The sequence below is a fragment of the Theobroma umbraticum genome, unplaced genomic scaffold, assembly GCF_002168275.2.
Source record: "Theobroma umbraticum cultivar Fairchild unplaced genomic scaffold, ASM216827v3 scaffold_2.0, whole genome shotgun sequence".
Lineage (NCBI taxonomy): Eukaryota > Viridiplantae > Streptophyta > Magnoliopsida > Malvales > Malvaceae > Theobroma > Theobroma umbraticum.
In genome coordinates, this window is record NW_018397277.1 from 2,501,638 (window position 1) to 2,515,670 (window position 14,033).

The 14,033-nt window shown below is 33.6% G+C and overlaps 1 protein-coding gene across 1 annotated transcript; it reads right to left on the reverse strand.

Moving 5' to 3' along the window:
* Positions 1–5,349: 5,349 nt before the first annotated feature.
* On the reverse strand, positions 5,350–6,092 carry LOC110427673 (auxin-responsive protein IAA32-like). The gene is made up of 3 exons (XM_021443218.2): positions 5,948–6,092; positions 5,551–5,799; positions 5,350–5,462 (listed from the first exon to the last, which is right to left on the reverse strand). The coding sequence occupies exons 1-3, from the start codon at positions 6,090–6,092 to the stop codon at positions 5,350–5,352; spliced, it is 507 nt and encodes a 168-aa protein (XP_021298893.2).
* Between the last annotated feature and the right edge of the window lie 7,941 nt (positions 6,093–14,033).

The window sequence follows — 14,033 nt, forward strand, 5'->3', positions numbered from 1 at the left end:
ATAATTAACTTTGCTTCGAGTGCCTAAAAGAATGAGTGCATAGAGGAGGGGAAGGTTTATGAGTTGGGCGGCCATGTTGTAACCAAATATGAAGTTAGGACAAGGCCATTTTCCTGTAGATAAGATAAGGTACTGAGGTTGTTTCAGTCATCTCACCTGTTAAGGTTGCGTGATTCTATCACTCACCTTTAAGTTCTAAGCTGCTGCCAATTCATTGAGCATCCAATTGACAATGGAGCTCCAAAATCAACTTAAGCAAAGTCCTTCTCGACAGGATGGATGATGACCACTTTAGACTCTCTCACTGACAGTCATCTTAACAGTAGAAAGTTTGAAGTATGCGTAATTCATTTTCATGTGTGAGTGAACTAAAGCTTGCAATGTACTGTCAGAAGATATGTATCAGATAGATTTATCAGCTTCATTGCCTTGTCATGTTTACATTGCCTCAGGATTGATTCAACCCCAATCAAGGTTCTTTAATGAAAAGAGAAAAAGGAAAGCAGATGCTAGTATAATTTATGTTAACCTTTCAAGTTTCATGTGAAGGATTAAGTCTCAGGATGTTTGCTCTTACCTCAGTTCTTCATCCAAATATGTAATCTCTAATTCACCCTGAGCTCTTCCAAGAGCCTTGATAGGTATCTACACATCAAGAAAATAAAAGGAATGCTAATAACTCTCGTAAACCTGCAGAACCTTCTAAACCTTTTAAGCAAACTCCCTTAAAAGATTCCACACAACAATGTATCGACATAGAAGCAGTCACAGAGTAGACAAAAGTTACAGGTACGGACAACTTCATCAAAAACAAATCAAGCAAAAGAAGAAAAGGACTTTGTTAAACTTACATCATCCAAGCAGAACTCACACTAGAGCCCTCATTTGCAACCCCAACTTCACAAAGATTGTGTGGACTGTGCCCTAGAACCTGAAATTTATTGTGCCTCTTTTGGCAAATCTTACCTCACCTTGATAGATGAAAGGGAATTGAAGATCTTAGTAGAAAAACCAACACAGCATCAAAAGAAATGGGTCTTGGGCAAGTGATGAGTGAGCCAGCAAATGGGTTTCAAATTTGCTCTCAAGAGAAGAATGGGAAGAATGGGAAATTTTGGGGAAAGGAAGCCGCACATGGTTAGGGATTCAATTTAATTAATAAATAAATTTTTATTAATTCATTTACAATAACACTACCTAGCGCCTCGGCCTTGATTTCTTGGCTTCGCGGCGCTGGGTTTTTGCAGTAGCGATGCAGCGCCACTTTTCTAGCGCTACAACGTTGAGCTCTCGGGAAAATAATGCATTGATTCCTTTCACCAGGACTGAAGCCCTATTTTTAATATATTTGTTAACATTAAAGTAAGGAAATTGCTTGTCAAGATGGTAAAAAGCCTTAGTTATTCTCCTTCCTCCCTTGGGGTCGAATCACATTAGCCACAAAATTTATTTTTTTTTATTTAGATGGGCATTTAATCGGGTTCAGGAAATGGTTATCCAAAAAGTGATACTCGTACCCTACTCGAAATCGATTCGGGTAGTGGTTTCACTACCTGAACCCGTTTATCATGTACCCTAACCCGGTATAACCAAGTTGGGTAATCGCGGGTACCCGTTGACATCCCTATCCGGTTGTAATTTAATAAATGAATAATTGTTAATAGAAATAAAACTGTAATATATTTATATTAAACTAAAATCAATTCTTTTGTTATTTAATTATAATATATTGTTTATTAATTACTAACTAAATTTATTACTTTGTAAAATATTAATTACTTATTTACAATAAATATAAGTATATAATATGTAAATTTTAATAGTAAATGTTTATATGTATTACTTATATACATATATACGAAATTAATGACAAATTTATAAATAAACATATTAACATATAAGTTATTTTTGATTCAATAAAGTTTTCAAAAATGTAAAAAAAAAAGCAAAGGAAAACATATTTACGTTTTTAAATATTAAAAACTTCAGTATGTATATATTTCTTTTTATTAATATCTATTTTTTATAAACGATTAATAAAATTTATAAAAAAATTTTATAAATTTGTTGGCGTCGCGGTGGGTTTTTGCTATAGTCCAAAGCTTTGGAAAATACCCAACGCCGCAGCCGTAATTTCTTGGCGCCGCGGCGTTGGGTTTTGGCAATAGCTCTGCAGCGTCACTTTTCCAACACTGCAGCGCTAAGCTTTCGGGAAAATAATGTATTGGTTCCTTTCACTAGGGTTGAAGCTTTATTTTTAATATATTTGTTAACATTAAATAAAGAAAATTACTTGCCAAGATGGTAAAGGCCTTGGCTATTCTATTTTCATTCTTGGGTTTAAATCACATTAGCGACAAAATCTTTTTTTTTTAATTATTTATATGAGTATTTAATAGGGTTCAAGTAACGGGTATCCAAAAAGTGATACCCATACCCTATCCGAAACTGATTCGGGTAGTGGCTTCACTACCCGAACCCATTTATCAAGTACCATAACCCGATATAACCGAGTCGAGTAATCGCGGGTACCCTATAATTGGGTACCAGTTGACATCCCTATCCGGTTGTAATTTAATAAATGAATAATTATTAATAAAAATAAAACTTTAATATATTTATATTAAACTAAAATCAATTTTTTTGTTATTTAATTATAATATATTGTTTATTAATTTCTAAATAAATTTATTACTTTGTAAAATATTAATTACTTATTTATAATAAATATAAGCATATAATATGTAAATTTTAATAGTATGTATTTATATGTATTACTTATATATATATATATATACGAAATTAATGACAAATTTATAAATAAACAAATTAACATATAAGTTATTTTTAATTCAATAAAGTTTTTAAAAATATAAAAAATAAGCAAAAGAAAACCTATTTACGTTTTTAAATATTATAAACTTCTGTATGTATATATTTTCTTTTATTAATATCTATTTTTTATAAGAGATTAATAAAATTTATAAAAAATTTTATTAATTTGTTGGCACCGCGGTGGGTTTTTGCTATAGTCCAAAGCTTTGGAAAATACCCAGCACCGCTGCCTTGATTTCATGGCGTCGCGGTGCTGGGTTTTGGCAATAGCGCTGCAGCACCACTTTTCCAGTGCTGCAACGTTGAGCTCTCAGGAAAATAATGTATTAGTTCCTTTCACTAGGGCTGAAGCCTTATTTTTAATATATTCATTAACATTAAATAAAGGAAATTCTTTGTTTGGATGGTAAAGGCCTTGGCTATTCTTTTTTTATCCTTGGGTTCGAATCATATCAGCGACAAAATCTGTTTTGTTTTTAATTATTTAGATGGGTATTTAATCAGGTTTAGGTAACGAGTATCCAAAAAGTGATACTCGTACCCTACCCGAAACCAATTCGAGTAGTGAAACCACTACTCGAACCCATTTATCCAGTACCCTAACCAAGTATAACCGAGTCGGGTAATCGCGGGTACCCTATAATTGGGTACCCGTTGACATCTCTATCCGACTGTAATTTAATAAATGAATAGTTGTTAATAAAAATAAAACTTTAATATATTTATATTAAACTAAAATCAATTCTTTTGTTATTTAATTATAATATATTGCTTATTAATTACTAACTAAATTTATTACTTTGTAAAATATTAATTACTTATTTATAATAAATATAAGTATATACTATGTAAATTTTAATAGTATATGTTTATATGTATTACTTATATATATATATATATACGAAATTCATGACAAATTTATAAATAAAAATATTAACATATAAGTTATTTTTGATTCAATAAAGTTTTCAAAAATGTAAAAAAATAAGCAAAGGAAAACATATTTACGTTTTTAAATATTATAAACTTCAACATGCATATATTTACTTTTATTAATATCTATATTTTATAAAAGATTAATAAAATTTATAAAAAAAATTTTAAAATATTCTAAGTAAAAAAATTTTAAAAATAGTATTACCAACAGAATTTTCCAATGGAATGTTCTGTTGGAAAATTTCCGTTGGTAATACCTTTTTTCAACAAAAAATTCCGTTGAAAACTTTAACAGGCTTTAAATTTTTTAAGGTACTTAATTTTTTCGACGGATTTCCAACAGAAATCCGTTGGAAATTCCGTCAAAAAATTTGAAGGGAGTAATTTTGGTGTGTGCTAACAAAATCTCCAACGGATTTTCAACAAAAATTCCGTTAGTATATTTCAGTCAAAAATCTGTCGAAAATATTCACAAAAATTTCTGTTGGAATTCCGTTGAAAATTTCCAACGGAATTTTTTTCGTCGGAAAAAATCTGTTTTCTTGTAGTGGATAGCATAAAGGAAATTACATATTTTTGAGTTATTATTAATTTATTACTTTGGAAATAAAAACTAACACACTCAAAATTTATCCTATATGATAACTTAAATTAATTAACAAGTCAAGCGTAAACTTTGTGGTTGTTACCCTCAAGTAAAAGAGTTACAATAGTTTAATGTTTGAATTTCCCTTTCTTCAAACATCGTCCAATACAACTTATATTTAAATCTGAAACTTGAAGTATACTATGATTTGATTACAATTTAAGTTAGTAGATAAGTAAAATAAATGGAGCTTGGATGAGAAAAGCATTTGGCAAAATGCAACATGCTAAGTACGGAAAGCCAGATTATCATAACCCAAAAAAACACCCACTCATACGAGGTTGATTTTGCTCCTTAAAGTTAATGGTTCCACTTCCAAAGCATTAGTGGTATTTATATGTCAGGCTTCATCCAATTCCATAAATTTTGGGGAAGGGTTGAGTTTATGAAGTTTAAAGGATGTCACATTGCATTAAGCATTGGTCATGCAATGAACTGACAGATATAGTTATTTACCAACTTTAGCAGAACATACATAAAGGAAACTGATATTTTTCTAAGCGAAAATTTGATTTACTGCACTATGAAAAGTGGAACAGAACAGCTACTGGGTGGTACAATCTGTAGAAATTATCCAAAAATATGTCGAAGTTCACTGGCTAACATTTTCACCTGACATTTTCTCTTTTTCCCTGTTCTAGTTGGTGGTCACTTCTAAGTTTCAGGAATCCAAACAAATTTTAAAAACCATATAAAGCAGGGAGCAGGAGCAATAAATCAGTTGAATGACGATGAACAAGGACAAAGATCAGCTTCATTCATTCTTTCGCGAAATCCTCAGCCGTTTCACAAGTTTCACGAACTCCCTATTAAAATTCAATAAAAGATATATTAGCGGCATGCTCCACATTTCCGCTTTCCACTTGTGTTTAGTCTGAAAACAAAAAGGAATTGCCAGTTTATGATAGATTATGGTATAAATGATGAATAGCTTACTTCCACGGCACATCGCCAACATTCTTCCAATTTTCCTCCATGTCCTTGTATAACAAGGAAAACTTGGACTCAGCTTCAAACAGCCTTAACCCTGATGCGTTTTGCCTCCCTGCAGGCAATAATGTTTACGATCCTATTAATAATTTCTAAAACAGAGAATATCAACCTAACTCCTGAGAATGACTTCTACTAACTACCAAACATTTCTTCTAGTTGACGTGCAAGGCCTGAGTAACCTCCATGATCAAGCATGCAAACTTTGCGACCAACCATAACCCCGTCCATGGTAACCTTGACATAAGCCCGCTTCTCTCTGCGCTGGACCCCCTCTGCCTCATCATCACAATCTTCTGCTACCAGCCTTGAATATCCAGTGTTCGAGCTTTTCATCTGTGAGTTAGCCTGGGGCCAACTTATCAGATCATTGTATCCTTCCAGGCCTGCCACTGACTCAAATTAAAGAGTTCTCGTTAGAACATTGGAACTTTTCGAACAGAACCAAAGAAGTAATCCGTCTATCATACTACTATGAAACGCAAATATTGACCAAAACAAAGGGGGAAATTAAAAATTAGAAAACCAAGGCAGACATACTATGTCTAGACGGATGGTAGGCTTCAGGCTGTAAAGCCCTCAGACTAAGACCAAGATCAATAATACCATTGCCTTCCTTGCCTTGATAATAAACTGAGCGGAGAGTCGAAGTGTTTAGAACAAAGCCTGGTGCATTTGAATCCATTTGACTAAGTTGTTTGAGCAACGAAGTCTGAATTAGTAGCAAAAGAACACGCTAATCTGCTGTAACTAGAGGCATCTACATTTATTTATATAATAGTAATATTCTATTCGGTAAGTACATATAACTGAATCTTCATATCAGGAAGCAGAAGTGGGGGCCAAACTGAGCAGCTATGGAAGACAGGAAAGGCCTCTCCATAATCAATCATTGCTCTATGCTTATCTTCTTTTGCTAGTCTGCTACCACCAACGTGCAAATGCACAAGGGAGTTACTAAAAAACAGGAGAACAAGGGATGGCTAAAGTTATCCTAACAAAAGTTTGGTTGGATCCTGCCACCCAATATTGCTACATGGCTCAGCTTTTCAAATAGACATCCACTGCTTACCAACTGGGGTATTGGACTACTTATAGCAACTGGAATATACACGTAATGAATGCTAGTTTTTTATAGTTATTAACCATTCAAAGATGTGAAACTTCACTCCTTTTAAAAACTAAAAGAGTAGTACTTACTATACAAACGATGGAGGAGATTGCGAAATTAAGACCAGTCAATCCATTTGCTATTAGAACATCTTCTTCTAATATCAGGTTTAAGTTAAAGTGACTACTCTGGAGAATTAACTCATGATCTTGTTGTTTGTTCTATGTATATATACATATATATATGTATATGTGTATGTGTATATACACATACATATATATATACATATATATATATACATATATATATATAGTTGCAGCCTGCCCATTCCTCTACGCGTGGAAAAGTTTTATTGTCTCTCCGAGAGCTAGACGCATGCCATCAAAGGTAAATAATGCTGCCGCGCTTTCGGTTATAAGTATCCTCTCTCAGATAACAGTGCTGCTGCGCTTGAAGGAGACAATAGTCAGAACTCTTCTCCCACTCCCCCTTGCCGGTAAAGGCTGCCTTTCGCCACAGATACAAGACAGAGCAATGCACATTATTAAGGAGACACAGCATGTATTTGGTTACCACCTACGTTTATAATTTACTTTTAACTTTTGTGTAAGCAGAAAGCAAAAGATATTATACAGTAATATTTTTAATAATTAAAATACAAATTAAAGTCCGTAAATTTTTTTTTATAATTAGTCTATAAATATCAAAACCCATGATTTAATTTACTTTTATATCAAACAATGACTTTAAGAAGTGTGTTATATTTTAATTATTTGATCTATTTTTATAGAATATGGTTGAATTTACTTTTAAAAAAGTTATTGAATTTGCTTTTACATTAATTTTTGTCTTTTTCACAACTTTTGAGCAAATGGAAAAGCAAGTAATTAAAGTAATAGTCAAAGAAAAGCTTATGTTTCATTTAGTGTCACTTTTACAATTTAGTTTTTGCTATTGTTTGTTTTTACTTCCTCAAAACTTAAAAAAAAAAGTAAAAAAATTATTATTCTATACATAAACGATGAGGAATTTTTAAATTTTATAAATAGATTTAAAATGTTGCCACAAGTTCATTTGATTATAATTTTAATTATTTTTAATTTTTTAATAAATTATGTAGTAAAAGAAAGATTTTTTTTCTTAAAAAATGACGAAATGATTAAAATGAATCAATTTAAACGTAATTATTCCATATAAAGATAACATCATGCCTTTCATTATTCATAAAAATTGAGTTTTCTGTCAATAAGACTTTGTGTCAAAGGTCCTAAATGAAACTTTAAAAAGTTTCATGTCCACATTTTACTATTAAATGGATTTCTTCATCAAAATTTATTTTGGTATATCTGTTTGTTCAGATTTTATTAATTTCTTTTATAAGGCTATTTATGTTAACAATAACTTGATTATAACACCTGATTATCTGGCTTAATCAAAGTTATTTACCTCACATTCAACAACAAGGTTTGAATTCCCTTCAAAAACAAAAATATTTGCTTGATTGTTATCCTAAGTTTTACTTCAACTTGTAATTTAATGTTCAAAGAATAGAAAATTAAATATTTCGATTTTTATTCTTCAAAAACTGATTTACTTTAGAAAAAAAGAAAAAAAAAACCTTAAAACTAAGGCGCATGGTAATTTTTATTTGCTAACTTGAATCGTTCCTAAAGGAAACCTAGCCCCACCGTTTTGTCTACATGGAGGCGGACTCCACTAGGGATCCGCCGCCGGCAACTATGGCTCAGGAGTGGGTGAATAAAGTTGGATAAAAAAGAGGCAGGTCCAGTGCGCCGAAATTAACATAGGATGATAATATGAAATCATCCTATCGAAACATCCTAATGCATGATGACCAAGGGCCACCCCTAGGTGGTATTGAATCTAAGGAAGAAGGTGAAATACTAGTTGACTCTTATTCGGATGATGACATGTCTGAAATAGCAAATGAAGGTCCGTATATAGGCTTGACCAAGGAGGAGAAAAGAAGAATTAGACAACCTTGGAGAAATACTCTTATTGTCAAGCTGCTTGGTAGAGACATCAGCTACACATACGTGAGTAATAGGGTTAAACAACTCTGGTCTCTGGTGGGAGAATTCGAAGCCGTAGATCTAGACGATGGCTTTTTATTGCTTCCGGCTCAATAGTAAGTCGAACTACGATTATGTTTTATCTGAAGGACCAAGGATTATAGCAGGCCATTACTTGACAATCAGGAAGTGGGCACCGACGTTTAGATTAGATGAGGTGTCAATAGAATCAATAGTTTCTTGGATTCAATTACCTAGGATGCCCCTTGAATTCTATGATAAATTTGTCTTGGCGAGGATCGGCAATAAATTGGGCAAAGTCCTAAAAAATGATCGTAACACGACGCAAGCTAAAAGGGGTAGATTCGCACAACTATGTGTGGAGATAGATTTAGATCAACCCTTAGTTCCTAGAGTACACTTTGGTGGAAGGTGGCCACGGGCGGAGAATGAGGGGCTAAGACTCGTGTTTCCACTGTGGAAGGTTTTGGCATAGCTCCGAAGGTTGCGCAATGAAATCAACAGAACCTAAAGTTGTTTTGGTAGATCAAGTTCCTAAAGTGGTAGCTTCAAATGTAGATCATGAGAATAAAGCCGAATCTTCAAAATTTGGACCATGGATGGTTGTATAAAATATTTACAAGAGAAGTAAGGAAACCAAGGTGGCTGAAAGATTTAAACCCAAAGCTCAAGAGTCTAATCAAGGCGTTGCGCCCTCTGCTACGACTCGATTTGGGTCTTGCTTTTATATTATGCATGAAGTGCAGGATAATCAAGACAAGGAAGAGTTTGTTCCTGAGTCTCTGGAAACCCAGGCTCCAGTGCAAGCAGTGGGTCATAGAGGCAAACAAGTAAGTGGGAATGATAATGACTCTCTAAAGAAAATTTTGCAGGCCTCTGCTAGTATAACTAACAAGAACCGACCGTAAAAGGGAATAAAAATTGCTACATCTGAATTAGCTGAGAAGTAGAAGAAAGTAGCAGTGAATAAGGATGGAAATGAGCTAGCTATTGTGGCGACTAAAGATGGTAAACAGGAGAATGCTACTACGACTAAAGGAGCAGTTATGCATAGTCTGCATGTGCTAGCTACTATACCAAATAAAACCACCTATTCGACATGTGATATAGGTGCGGACAATGGTAAAGTGGGGGTCGGTATCAATGGTAGAGCAAGAGAGAAAGTCCACTTAAAAAAATGAAGAAAATTCAAATATGATAGATCTTGAATATGTGTCAAATGATGAGACGGGAGCTATAGATGGTAAGATTGATATTATGCTGGTTTAATATCTAAATAATATGTCTTATTCATCCCATTGTATTAAATTGACGTTATTTCAGTGTGTGTTTTTTTTCCTTTATTTACTAGCGTTTCATATATGATGAATTTGGTGAGTTAAAATGTTAGAGGAGTGGCTTTCCAAAAATGTGTTCGAAATGTCAAGAATTTGATTAGACTGTATAATTTGTATCTGTTGGTTATCTTAGAATTAAAAATCTCTAGCCTAAAAGCAGACCAGATTTGTGGTCGTATTGGTTTTCCAAATTTCTATCAGGTTAAAGCTAATGGTTTCTTAAGGGGAATTCAACTTTTGTGGAAATTGAGGTACTTGCTTCATCTCTCCATTGGGCTAGTACTTTACACAATTTGTCATGGTTAGTGATAGGGGATTTTAATCAAGCAATATCGCCAGACAAAAAGAAAGGTCGTCGGGGTGTGAATTTGTCTCATTGCAATCAGTTTATAGATTGTATGAGCCACTACAATCTATTTGTTTTGGGTGGCTTTGGTCTGAAATTTGCCTAGTGCAAACGTGATGGTTTGGCCTACCTACGGGGAAAAATTGGATAAAGCAATAGTAAATACAACTTGGTCTGACGAGTTTTCAAATGCTGAGATACTTAATTTACCTCGTACACATTCAAATCATCATCCTATATTAGCTCGTTGTCATCAACTAGACCCAAGTAGCCATCTTTCTCGTAATTTTCATTTTAAGACTGTTTGGAAGTCACATACAAAATTTTCAAAATTTATCAAAAATAATTAAAGCTTAGAAAAAACGAATATTATTGCAACTCTGCGTGATTTAGCTAATGTTTAGATAAATGGTGATTTGATTCTTTTAGGGACATTTATAAGCGTAAGTGAAGATTATTGGTGAGGCCTCAAAGAATCCAAAAGCATTTAGGAAAAGGGCTAAATGACTACTTGGAAAATCTATAAATTTCTTTGGTTGAGTAATTTAATTTAATTCTGTATCAAGAAGAGTTAATGTGGAAACAAAAGGTGAAAACAAATTGGCTAAAGCATGGAGATTGTAATTCAAAATTTTATGATGCTGTCATTAAAGGAAGACAGAGAAGAAAGTGAATTTCTTCCCTTAAGAGAGATGATGGTTCTTGGTGTAATAATAAGACAGAATTGGAAGAAATGGTTGTTCAGTTTTATAAAGAGCTATATGCAGATGATGGAATTGTGGAATCGTTACTCAGAAATATTCATTGGAGACTCAGTACTGAAACAATTGATGCAATGTCTAAACTAATTGAATATCAAGAAGTTAAGGATGCTTTGTTTAGTATGAATCCTAACAAAAGTCATAGCTTTGATGGATTTCCAGGTAGCTTTTTCTAGAAAAAAATTTGGATGGACATTGGCCCTAACATGGTGAAATTAATTTGTCCAGGGTTTTTTTAACTTTGGTCATTTTCCTATAAATTTAAATCGTACACGATTTGCTTTTCTAGCTTTATGCTTGAAGAAGAAATCAAACTCGACTAGCAACTCTTGTCATCTTACTTGCTTAGCTATAAGTTTTGGCTGTGTGAAGAAGTGACTTATGGTTGTATTGTCAGTCTTAACCACAAATTTTGATCTTAGTAAGTAGTGTCGCCAAGCCTGTAAATAGTAAATAATTGCAAGTAGTTCTTTTTCATATGTCGTGTATCTCGTCTCAGCGTCATTTAGCTTCCAACTTTCGAATGCAACTGGATGTCCTTCTTGTAGCAACACTTTTCCAAGGGAAAAGTCTGATGCTCATTTGTACCTCAAAAGGCTTTCTAATATTGGGGAACGACAACACAGGATTCATTATCATCGTGTCTTTCAAACCTTCGAAGGCTTTTTAGCACTATGGTGTCCAAGTCCACTTCTATCCCTTCTTCAGCAATTCTGTCAGTGCTACTGCTTTTTATGAACATCCTTATACAAATCTCCGATAATAATTGGCTAGCCCTAAAAAAGAATGACGCTCAGTTGTATTCTTAGGAGTGGCCCATTCTTCAATAGCTTTCACCTTTTGCATGTCCATTCATATGTGCCCTTGTTCAATTATGTGGCCAAGAAACTGGATTTAGGTTTCCGTAAATGCACATTTCTCTCTTTTTACATAAAACTGGTGGTCGCATAGCCTTTGGAAGACCTGTCACAAGTGGCATTGATGTTCCTCTAAGGTCGAATTGTACATTGCAATATCATCTAAGTAGATTACCACTAATTTGTCCAAATAATCATGAAATACCTGGTTCATCAAAGTGCAAAAAGTAGCAGGAGTATTGGTTAGTCCCAAAGGCATAACGAGAAATTCAAATGGACCATACCACATTATGTAAGTGGTTTTTGGCTCATCTCCCTCGATCACTCTTACTTGATGGTAACCTGATCTTAAATCTAGCTTGGAAAAGTACTTTGCACCACTTAACTGGTCAAAGAGATTAGCTATAAAAGGGATACGATATTTCTTCTTAACTATGACTTTATTCAAAGCCCGATAATCCATGCATAATCATAAACTCCCATCCTGCTTTTTCTGAAAAAATACTAGGGCTCTTAAGGGTGCTTTTGATGGTTGGATGAATCTAGCTTGAATAAGCTCGTCTAACTATTTCCTTATCACTGCTAACTTTGAGGGAGCCATCCTTTATGGCCTTTTTGTAACTTTGTGTCCCCAACAAGATACATTGAAGCCATCGTCACTTTGTCCTCCTCCGACTCTGTGCGCATAGCTCGAAAATATTGTTTCATATCAAAAAGAAAGTTTTTTAACTCCTTAGCATCTTAGACCCCTTTGTATCGCTTAGATTCCAACACTTTAGCCCTTTTACCTCGATCTCCCAGACTTTCATGAGCATTACCTGTAGCCATAACCAAAATATTTACCTGAGCTTTCAATTCTCCAATCTCACCTTGGAGAATACTCAGTGCATCCTTAGTCTCATCACTTAGGGTATTAATCATCTCGGACAATTCCCACTAGACTGTCTCAATGTCATCTATTCATTCATGTGGAACCATTTGAGCTTTTACTGCAGTCACCGCGGCCTCTAACTCATCAATCCTCTAATGGTCTTCTGGTTCACTCCCCGTGATCACCATTTGTACACTTCAAATCAACACGTCTCGCATGTATTTTGATATCAATTGTCACAAACTACTCTCCTTCGCCTAAGTATGCGATAGTTCATGCGGCACTTGAGTGGACGTTTCCAGCAAGTTAACCAATACTCTATTATATCCAATCCAAGATTAATAATAACAATAAATCAAACTAAAAGAATCTGCATTAAAATCAAAAGGCATACCAAATGCCATATATGCAACAACTAAATTATAAAAAAATATTTTATTAATATGAAATTAATTATAAAGGGATCGAGAAGCACCATCGTCGGGCCATAGAGGTAACGCTAGATGATTCGCTACAAACACACATTTACTGGTGAAGAGTCCAACAATCCACTGACTACTCACTCCCTGTAAAGAGTTTATGAGATTTTACAAGTATTCAACCAATAACCATTACAATACTTGAAATGAGGACATTTCTTTTTTAAAGGGTCTTCCCTCCCTTTAAAACTTAACAATTATTTGTGAATGTGCCACCATGAGCCATTGCATTATTTGAAAGAGAGACATTTCCCTGACAGGTATAAAAGACTCAATCTCTTAGACAATTCTACACTATCATAATCCGATATAAGATTGACTTATGACACACAACGTGATAATTTTTTTTATTTGCAGACAATCTAAAAATATCATGATCTAGGATGATGTAATAAATTCTTTTGATCTTTTTCCCTTATATATATATATATATATATATATAAAGTGATTTACTTTTGTATTCATACAAACTTTTTCCTTTTTTATTTTCAAAAGAAATTGTATCCACACAATTATGAAACAAAAAACAATTATTTATTACATTTAAATTTATAAAAATATCTATAACTATAGAAATTTGAAATTAACATGAAGCTCGCGCGACTCTACCTGAATTAGAAAGGAATCGAACTTGAAATAATCCAAACACACTATAATTCAAATTCAAAAAGTCCAAATTCTAAATGATTAGAAGCCGAAACAACCAAAACTCAAAATAACTCTTAACTCGAAGCCAGCTCTACCCTGAACACTAATTACCACCTCTAACTGAAGCTAATAAGGACACCACGAATGCTTCAATTGTTTTTT

What these genes read in the sequence shown, in the direction of transcription:
- LOC110427673 (XM_021443218.2), bottom strand. Translation starts at nt 6,092, where the DNA reads ATGGATTCAAATGCACCAGGCTTTGTTCTAAACACTTCGACTCTCCGC. An exon ending in CTACCATCCGTCTAGACATA is followed by an intron (nt 5,800 to 5,947) that starts GTATGTCTGCCT and finishes AATTTGAGTCAG; the next exon opens with TGGCAGGCCTGGAAGGATAC. An exon ending in TCAACTAGAAGAAATGTTTG is followed by an intron (nt 5,463 to 5,550) that starts GTAGTTAGTAGA and finishes TATTGCCTGCAG; the next exon opens with GGAGGCAAAACGCATCAGGG.